Source organism: Sinohyriopsis cumingii, chromosome 12 (assembly GCF_028554795.1).
Source record: "Sinohyriopsis cumingii isolate HCF-2022 chromosome 12, ASM2855479v2, whole genome shotgun sequence".
NCBI lineage: Eukaryota > Metazoa > Mollusca > Bivalvia > Unionida > Unionidae > Sinohyriopsis > Sinohyriopsis cumingii.
In genome coordinates this window covers 28,779,313-28,790,606 of record NC_142972.1, presented here as the reverse complement: position 1 = coordinate 28,790,606, position 11,294 = coordinate 28,779,313, and the positions used below count along the sequence as shown (strand labels likewise).

Below are 11,294 nucleotides of genomic sequence, written 5' to 3'. Positions count from 1 at the left end.
TTAATTTCTTCAGATTAATACCATATGTGGTTAATCTGTCTACAGTCTACAATCTACATTGAATAAAAACAAAATATGATGATGCAAGACTATGACTTCCTTGGCAAGAGCTCAACCGGTTTAGGATTAAACTGGTGGACTGTTGACGGGCGAGCGTGTGATGTGATGTGATGTGATTTGGATTTTTAACGTAGCTTTAACAATTTTTCAGTCATATCGCTACGATGTCTGCAGCGTGGCAGTTTATAGTGATGTCTAGCACCCACCCAGTCACATTATCCTGACACCGGGCCGACCAGTCCTAACACTAACCTCTTAATGCTGAGCGCCAAGCGAGGCAGCTGTTAGTACCGTTTTTGTAAGTCTTTGGTATGACTCGGCCGAGGATCGAACCCACGACCTCCCGCATCCGAGACGGACGCTCTAACCACTAGGCCACCGGAGCGGTTGACGGGCGAGCGAGTGTGTGCCATACTAACGCACCGACTAATTTCCTATTTTTTGATTTATTAAATTTATTGTAAAAAATAACATTGTTGACGTCAATTTATCTTGAACTCCCCCTCCCCCATGTCAACAATTGTCAAACTTCTTTAAACCCCCTCCCCCCCATTTTGTTGACATAATTAATGGACGACCCTAAGCGTAGTTTGATATAGCAAGCCATCTCATGATAAGTGTACATGGAAGTTTGACATAACAAGCCATCTGGTGATAAGCGTACATGGAAGTTTGACATAACAAGCCATCTGGTGATAAGCGTACATGGAAGTTTGACATAACAAGCCACCTCATGATACGTGTACATGGAAGTTTGACATAACAAGCCATCTGGTGATAAGCGTACATGGAAGTTTGACATAACAAGCCACCTCATGATACGTGTACATGGAAGTTTGACATAACAAGCCATCTGGTGATAAGCGTACATGGAAGTTTAACATAACAAGCCAACTCATGCTAAGCATCCATGGAAGTTTAACATAAGCAGAATATTTTCAATAGCTAATTCTTAATCGCTTGAACTGAATCTATTTCGAAGAGTCGTGAAAATGAGACCGGACACTTCAAACAAGTACAGAAACAATGAGCTGCGTTAAATTAATGAACCACGTGTCTACAAGGTTCAAGCAAACTTCATATTTCGCAACTAAGTGAGTAAGTTCTTGACTTAAATAGCTTTCAAAAAACACATGGAAACTTGGGCTTCAATAGCTTTTAAATAAACACATGGAAACACGGGCTTCAATAGCTTAAAAATAAACACATGGAAACACGGGCTTCAATAGCTTAAAAATAAACACATGGAAATATGGGATTCAACAGCTTACAAATAAGCACATGGAAATATGGGATTCAGTAGCTTAGAAATAAACACATGGAAATATAGTCTCCAATAGCTTGCAAATAAACACTTTGAAACATAGACTTCGGTAGCTTACAAATAAACACATAAAAATATAGGCTTCAATAGCGTACAAACAATGCATGGAAACACGGGCTTAAATGGCAAACAAATAATGCACGGAAACACAGGCTAAATGCTACATAATTACTGTGTTATGCAAATTTGAAAAACATAGTAAAGGCACATGTGTGGGGTCTTTTATTTCCTTCTTTTTATCCTTGACCTGGAAAAGAAATAAATATTCAGTTAATTCATCAATTAATTCTTTAGCTGACAAATCCTCTTCCAAAATATTTGCTCCTTGTTCATTCTACAATAAACAAACATCCATGCTAGACCTTGATGAATAATGTATGTGTTACTAAAGGGCACACTCTTTACAGAATGCAAGAGTTTCTGTTTGTTGTTGTTTGCTTTTATTTGTGTTTATTTGTTTGATGTATTTTCTTTCCACCATAATATTTGCGCCATGGTTTGTGCAGTGTCTTCTACAACTCCCGTAAAGTTTCTTGTTAAAAAGTTTAGCAATACACGAATTAGTCAATCCCACAACTATTCTTAAGTTAAGTGTGTACGGCTTGCTGTTAAAATTACAGACTTTAAACTAAATCCACCTTGATCCTGTGAAGATCATATGAAGCTATGTTCAAACTTAAACGTAAAAACAAGAGCTTTTTAGTTTCTTTTAAGTGAGTTCCAGCAAATATCTGACTGTTTTAGTTGTCATTTAGTGTACCATCTTTAGCATATTACGACATGGAATTTCTCATTCACTGCTCCATCGTAACATGCATGTTACGGCACGGCGTTTTTCATTTACTGCAAAATTTTAATATTAATGTTACAACATGGCATTTCGTATTCATTGTACCCTTGTAATATTAATGTTACAAAATGGCATTTTGTTTTCATTGTACCCATGCAATAGGCATGTTACGACATGGCATTTCGTAATCACTGTACCCTTGTAATAGGCATGTTACGACATGGCATTTCGTAATCACTGTACCCTTGTAATAGGCATGTTACAACATGGCATTTCGTAATCACTGTACCCTTGTAATATTAATGTTACAACATGGCATTTCGTAATTACTGTACCCTTGTAATAGGCATGTTACGACATGGCATTTCGTAATCACTGTACCCTTGTAATATTAATGTTACAACATGGCATTTCGTAATCACTGTACCCTTGTAATAGGCATGTTACAACATGGCATTTCGTAATCACTGTACCCTTGTAATATTAATGTTACAACATGGCATTTCGTATTTATTGTACCCTTGTAATAGGCATGTTACAACATGGCATTTCGTAATCACTGTACCCTTGTAATAGGCATGTTACGACATGGCATTTCGTAATCACTGTACCCTTGTAATAGGCATGTTACGACATGGCATTTCGTAATCACTGTACCCTTGTAATATTAATGTTACAACATGGCATTTCGTAATCACTGTACCCTTGTAATAGGCATGTTACAACATGGCATTTCGTATTCATTGTACCCTTGTAATAGGCATGTTACAACATGGCATTTCGTAATCACTGTACCCTTGTAATAGGCATGTTACGACATGGCATTTCGTAATCACTGTACCCTTGTAATAGGCATGTTACGACATGGCATTTCGTAATCACTGTACCCTTGTAATATTAATGTTACAACATGGCATTTCGTAATCACTGTACCCTTGTAATAGGCATGTTACGACATGGCATTTCGTAATCACTGTACCCTTGTAATAGGCATGTTACACCATGGCATTTCGTAATCACTGTACCCTTGTAATAGGCATGTTACAACATGGCATTTCGTAATCACTGTACCCTTGTAATAGGCATGTTACGACATGGCATTTCTTAATCACTGTACCCTTGTAATAGGCATGTTACGACATGGCATTTCGTAATCACTGTACCCTTGTAATAGGCATGTTGTGACATGGCATTTCGTAATCACTGTACCCTTGTAATAGGCATGTTACACCATGTCATTTCGTAATCACTGTACCCTTGTAATAGGCATGTTACAACATGGCATTTCGTAATCACTGTACCCTTGTAATAGGCATGTTACAACATGGCATTTCGTAATCACTGTACCCTTGTAATATTAATGTTACAACATGGCATTTCGTATTCACTGTACCCTTGTAATATTAATGTTACAACATGGCATTTCGTATTCATTGTACCCTTGTAATAGGCATGTTACGACATGGCATTTCGTAATCACTGTACCCTTGTAATAGGCATGTTACGACATGGCATTTCGTAATCACTGTACCCTTGTAATAGACATGTTACAACATGGCATTTCGTAATCACTGTACCCTTGTAATAGGCATGTTACAACATGGCATTTCGTAATCACTGTACCCTTGTAATAGGCATGTTACAACATGGCATTTCGTAATCACTGTACCCTTGTAATAGGCATGTTACAACATGGCATTTCGTAATCACTGTACCCTTGTAATAGGCATGTTACAACATGGCATTTCGTAATCACTGTACCCTTGTAATATTAATGTTACAACATGGCATTTCGTATTCATTGTACCCTTGTAATAGGCATGTTACAACATGGCATTTCGTAATCACTGTACCCTTGTAATAGGCATGTTACAACATGGCATTTCGTAATCACTGTACCCTTGTAATATTAATGTCACAACATGGCATTTCGTATTCATTGTACCCTTGTAATAGGCATGTTACAACATGGCATTTCGTAATCACTGTACCCTTGTAATATTAATGTTACAACATGGCATTTCGTAATCACTGTACCCTTGTAATAGGCATGTTACAACATGGCATTTCGTAATCACTGTACCCTTGTAATACGCATGTTACAACATGGCATTTCGTAATCACTGTACCCTTGTAATAGGCATGTTACGACATGGCATTTCGTAATCACTGTACCCTTGTAATAGGCATTTTACGACATGGCATTTCGTAATCACTGTACCCTTGTAATAGGCATGTTACAACATGGCATTTCGTAATCACTGTACCCTTGTATTAGGCATGTTACAACATGGCATTTCGTAATCACTGTACCCTTGTAATAGGCATGTTACAACATGGCATTTCGTAATCACTGTACCCTTGTAATATGCATGTTGCGACATGGCATTTCGTAATCACTGTACCCTTGTAATAGGCATGTTACAACATGGCATTTCGTAATCACTGTACCCTTGTAATATGCATGTTGCGACATGGCATTTCGTAATCACTGTACCCTTGTAATAGGCGTGTTACAACATGGCATTTCGTAATCACTGTACCCTTGTAATAGGCATGTTACAACATGGCATTTCGTAATCACTGTACCCTTGTAATATGCATGTTACGACATGGCATTTCGTAATCACTGTACCCTTGTAATATTAATGTTACAACATGGCATTTCGTAATCACTGTACCCTTGTAATAGGCATGTTACGATATGACACTTCTCATTCACTTCACTATCGTAACAGGTGGCGCTCTACAGTTTCGTATTTTGCATAAGGGTTAGAATTTTAAAGAAAAAGAATTTCCACTGGTTTCCTCACTGGCTGTACTGGTTATTTTAAAATGTCCTTATATATCTTAGATAATGTTCAAAGAACCTTTCCTTTCCTTTATTTTGGTGTATGATTGATGGGTGTAATATGGGTTAGAGAATAGAGCTTGGCCTTACTCCAGATGCGCACCTTTCAAAAACCCGCTAACTCCACTTCAGTGGTAAATTGTAAAGAAAAGAGCCGATAAGATTTTTTTCACATTTTATGTATTTTCTAATTCAGTCATTGTGCTTTCAGAAGCTGGTATTGTCTCTTCTGGCAAAATTCATTTTCCCTATTTTAATAGCTACTAAAGATAGTGTATTTTAGACTAATTCAGGCTGATTGTTTGAACACAAGAGAACAGTCATTTTAGCAGTTTGCTTAGATCACGTACAATTTCCGCAAATACAATATCGAAACAAATTTCAGCCACATTACATCAAAGTAGCATAGAGATACGCCAACATTTAGACCGCTGTCTATGTGTCAAATGCGAACAACTTCACCTTACACAGGTCCCTCTCTCAAAAGTACATAATAACTGGCCATGGTGAGCGCCCCCACATGTATGTTACACTTCTCATTCACTGCCCCATCGTAGCTTGCATGCTATGACAAAGCATTTTTCATTCACTGCTAGTTCGTAGTTTGCATGCTCTGACAAGACATTTTTCATTCACTGGCAGTTCGTAGTTTGCATGCTATGACATGGCGTTTTTCATTCACTGAACTATCGAAACATGCATTTTACGACATGGCATTTATTTTCACTGAAATATCATAATATGCGTTTTTGCCCATATAATGTACATTTCAGACAATTATGAATAACCATGTTTTTAATGCATTTTTACGCTGAAATGTGATAATCTTAATTCACTGAGAAGTAGACTGACTCATTACTATGCAAAATAGCCGGCATATAAGACATAATCAGTCAAGCATGATTCATTACTAAGCATAGTAGCCCTGTATATAAGACATTATCAGCCAAACATGACTCGTTACTAAGCATAGTAGCCCTGCATATAAGACATTACCAGTCAAGCATGACTCATTACTAAGCATAGTAGCCCTGCATATAATACATAATCAGTCAAGCATAATTCATTGCTAAGCATAGTAGCCCTGCATATAAGACATTATCAGTCAAGCATGATTCATTAATAAGTTGTTGTTGTTGTTGTTGTAGGGTTTAACGCCATCTTTCAGCACACGATAGGCTATACATGGCGGCCAGTATTAATGGTGGAGGAAGAAGCCGGGAAAACCCCAGAAAGAACCACAGACCCACGAGAAGCTACTGGCAAGCTTTTTAACATACCCACATTGGCTGAATCCGAGACTCGATCCCACGCACAGAGGTGAGATGGCAGTGATCCGTAACGGACAGCGCTTTAGACCACTCGGCCACTCGGGGCCCCCTCTTTAATAAGCATAGTAACTCTGCATATAAGACATTATCAGTCAAGCATGACTCATTACTAAGCATAGTAGCACTGCATATAAGACATAATTAGTCAAGCATGATTCATTAATAAGCATAGTAGCCCTGTATATAAGACATTATCAGTCAAGCATGACTCATTATTAACCATAGTAGTCCTGCATATAAGACATTATCAGTCAAGCATGACTCATTACGTAACATAGTAGCCTTGCATATAAAATATTATCAGTCAAGCATGACTCATTGCAAAGCATAGTAGCCCTGCGTATTTGACATAAGCAGTTAACTATGAGCATTTAATCCTTATTGTTAGTTTGTAGTGTGATACTCACTGCATCATCAGGTACATGAATGCTTTAGTTCTGTATACCTGTATTAAATATTTAGCTATGCATACTAATATTAAATATTTAGCTCTGCATATCTGTCTTAAATGTTAAACTCTTTATCTCTGTATTAAATATTAACTCTGTATATCTGTATGAAATATTTAGCTCAATATACCTGCATTAAATATTTAGCTCTGTATACCTGTATTAAATATTTAGCAGTACTTTAAAGTTATAACAGCATATAGGCATATAATTCATTCCTTCTTGCTGTTAGTCACGTTTTTTTTCCACAAACCTTAATGATCAAAGTCTTGTGATTCTAACTGATGCAGCTTGTTATTAGTCACTACTTTTGTTTCCAGCTTTTATGAACATACCCTTGTGCTTCTAATTCATACAGTGTGTATTAACCATGTTTCTGTTTATCGTGTATTTCATATCCTACTGTAACTTGTGCATTGGCATATCATACCGTAACTCGTACATCAGCATGTCATAGTGTAACTTGTGAATCAGCATATCATACTGTAACCTGTACATTAGCATGTCATACCGTAACTCGTACATCAGCAGATCATACCGTAACTAGTAAATCAGCATATCATTCCGTAACTCGTACATCAGCATGTCATAGTGTAACTTGTGTATCAGCATATCATACTGTAATTTGTACATTAGCATATCATACCGTAACTCGTACATCAGCATATCATACTGCAACTCGTACATGTTGTTATTGTTGTAAAAGGGTTTAACGCCATTTTCAGCACACGATAGGCATACATGGCGGCCAGTATTAATGGTGGAGGAAGAACCCGGGAAAACCCCGAAAAGAACCACCGACCCACGAGAAGCTACCGGCAAGCTTTCTCACATACCCACATTAGCCGAGCCCGAGACTCGAACTCTCGCAGACAGAGGTGAGATGGCAGTGATCCGTAGCGGTGAGCGCTTTAAACCACTCGGCCAAATCGTACATTAGCATATCGTAATGTAACTTGTACACCAGCATATCATACTGTAACTCCTACATTAGCACGCTAACACTCAATATAAGTAACTTAATTTGTGCGGATCACCTGTTGTGTTATTAAATAGATCTACCATTATTTGATGCCTCCACTCGTTAATTGCAGCCTTAGAATAGGACAGTATATTCTCAAATTAACCAATCACTAGAAACAATCTCGCCCGTGCCTGCATGGCAGCACGACAATGTCTATGGTGACAGTACGTACCATTACATACTATGTTGTACAAGTATGCATGGTGACAGTAAGAACTATTACAGAATAGGTTGCCCGTGCATCTGTGGCAACACGACACTATGACGCCAACGAGGACCACTACATAATCTGTTCCCAGTGCATATGCGGTAGCACGACATTGTCAATGGTGACAATACGGATCATTACAGAATATGTTGCCCAGGTATGTATGACAACACGACGTTGTCTATGATTCTTATGTTCACATGACTAATCAAAATATATTATTTCAAGGGTACCTGCTAGACAATGAGTTTACAAAAGTAAAAAGGAACATAATCACCACATGCAATGCCAATATTTGAGTATAGCTTGTGGCGCGATGACAAACCAGCGTCACCGAAGAATGCAACAAAACTAGTTTTATTCTTATCAAAACAAATGCCCTAAAATTCTTACTGTCTTTTAAAATGTCGCATCTCAACTGGAAAATGGTGGCTTGTTCAATGCTAATATTAGATAAACGTATAGCTTGTTTAATGCTATTATGTGATAACACGGTGGCTAGTGAACGCAAATATATGATAAAATGGTTGCTTGTGAACGCTAGATTATGATAAAATGGTTGCTAGTAAACGCTAGTATGTGATAAAATGGTGGATAATAAACGCAAGTATGTGATAAAATGGTGGCTAGTAAACGCTAGTATGTGATAAAATGGTGGCTAGTAAACGCTTGTATGTGACAAAATGGTGGCTGATAATGGCTAGTATGTGACACAATGGTTGCTAGTAAACGCAAGTATGTGATAAAATGGTGGCTAGTAAATGCTAGTATGTGATAAAATGGTGGCTAGTAAATGCTAGTATGTAATAAAGTAGTAGCTTGTTTATAGTTCATGTGCGACAAAATGGTAGCTTGTTAAACGCTAGTATGTGATAAAATGGTGCCTTATTCAATGCTAGTATGTGATGGAATGGTGGCTTGTTGAATGCTAGTGTATCGTAATATGGTGGCTTGTTCGATATTAGCTTGTGATAAAATGGTGGCTTATTCACTGCTAGTATGTGATAGAATGGAGACTTGATAAATGCAAATATATGATAAAATGGTGGCTTCTTAAAAGCTAGTAGACGATTAAATGGTGGCTTTGTAAACTTTAGTATCTGACAAAATGGTAGCTTGTATAATATTAGTATGTGATACAAGGTGGCCTGTTAAACATTATTATGTGATCAAATGGTTGATAGTTCAGTGTCAGTATGTGATCAAATGGTTGATAGTTCAGTGTTAGTATGTGATCAAATGGTTGATAGTTCAGTGTTAGTATGTGATCAAATGGTGGACAGTTCAGTGCTAGTATGTGATAAAATGGTGGACAGTTCAGTGTTAGTATGTGATAAAATGGTGGACAGTTCAGTGCTAGTATATGATAAAATGGTGAACAGTTCAGTGCTAGTATGTGTTAAACTGGTGGACAGTTCAGTGCTAGTGTGTGACACAATCGTGGCTTGTTCAATATTAACGTCAAAAAATGGTGAAGATTGTAAAATAATACCAAATATACTAATTTATCTTGCACAGCTATCGTATCAGTGACACGAGCCTTTATAAAACCGAAATTATATACAGTGTTACATCAGTCAGTATAGCAGACATAATTTTTAATAATAATTGGTAGCATTACATATATACATACATACATACATACATACATACATACATACATACACACACACACACATATACATACATACATACATACATACATACATACATACATACATACACACATATCTGATTTGAGGAATGTAGCCAACCTAGAACGCAGTAACAATGTAGCTGTCTCTCTTGCTACGTGAGCGCGAGCCAATCATCTCAAAGACATCCGAATCAAATCTAGTTTCTTGTCCTTTGGATGTGTCTGACACATTATCTGTTTCCTGAAGCAGATGTACAGCTTCGTTTGTATCGTTATCATCCATGTCATGTACGCCATTTTGTGTTTCCAAGGTATCAAGAGCATCTTCTAATGACATGCCGTACTCCTCTTCTTGCTTCTCATTTAATACCACCTCATCCTCACGTTCGGTTTTCTCAGACACTTCTTTCATTGACTGTATGTCCGTCAAGGACGGCTTCTGTAGGGTATATTGTACCATAAAAATAACGTTATATGATGTGTCAAATGAATATTACTGATTCTGTCCACGTCAATTGAGATTCAAATACACCCTATGTTTAAAAGACACATACAATTTTCAACTTTTGGAAAGTTATCTTGCCATACACATCAGATTCAATTAGGTAACTTGGTTCAAATAATTGTTTTTCCTTACATCGCCTGGTGAAAGTGGCCGAAACTGGTTTCACGAACTATTAAGAGACATTTAAAAGTTGTCATAGAAAAAGGAATAAAGGAAGCATAAATATATTTTCCTTAAACTATTTATTTCTCTATATAAGAGTCCTCTTTTTCTATATAACAGACCTCTAATAAATTCAGTAGGAGCCTTCGCGGCGGAACTATATGAGCTGGGGTAGGGGAGGAGAAGGTGCAGAGACTATCAAACTCACATGAATATAAGTTTTAGACGATGCTTTTAACTTATGAAAATGAAAGAAGTCAAATAATGCAATAAAATGAGATACTTAAATGTATGCCACGGGGTGCACGTTCTCCAACCCCTTCTCATAATCGATTCGGCCTCCACCTCCAGTAGCATGAGGCGCAAAGATGCTTTAGCTTTAAACTATCTTAACCACCTAGTGTATATCTGACAACGCAGCTTCAAATCTTAACCTAGTGCATGTCTGACAAGGTTTTGAGTTACCATTAATTTTCCTGGTTATGAAACAGTGACCCTACTAAGAAAGAAAATAGTGGAACATAGAGTCCGCGTTTCTGTCTGTCAGTCAGTCACATTATTTGAACCCACTCTGTGATTAAGGACTGGAACATTACTTACATATACCACAATACTATAAAGTTATCCCATACAATTTCTTATCCGCAAGGTCTAGGTATCGGCTCAGTTTTTTAAAGTTTTCTATCACCTATTTCATCCTTTCTGTAATTATAATGCCGTTTGAGATTATGTAATGAAACTTGGCATACTATGAATGATCACTAGAAAGCGTAGGCATGCATTTTCAACCTACGGTCAGAGGGCTGCATCCGGCTTGTGACCTGGATACAATTATGGGTAAATTTAAACTTTGGGTCAATTATGAAACCATACACAGGAGGAAGTTGCACGCGCCTGAAGAAGAGTACAACATTGACGATCCTATCATTAAGTTCAACGTCACAACACAACACA

General features: G+C 37.4%; 1 protein-coding gene across 2 annotated transcripts in view; it reads right to left on the bottom strand.

Moving 5' to 3' along the window:
- Window positions 1-569: 569 nt before the first annotated feature.
- The window catches only part of LOC149786159 (prestin-like), a 45,599-nt gene continuing 34,874 nt past the window's right edge, over window positions 570-11,294 (bottom strand). The window contains exons 8-9 of one of the 2 annotated variants that reach the window (XM_089978155.1): window positions 9,792-10,112; window positions 570-1,631 (exon numbers count right to left, since the gene is read on the bottom strand). In XM_089978155.1, coding sequence (XP_089834281.1) covers window positions 9,792-10,112 — 321 coding nt within the window. In that variant the 3' untranslated portion in view covers window positions 570-1,631. The remainder of the gene's footprint in view (window positions 1,632-9,791; window positions 10,113-11,294) is intronic. The other variant, XM_089978156.1, reaches the window with a different exon arrangement.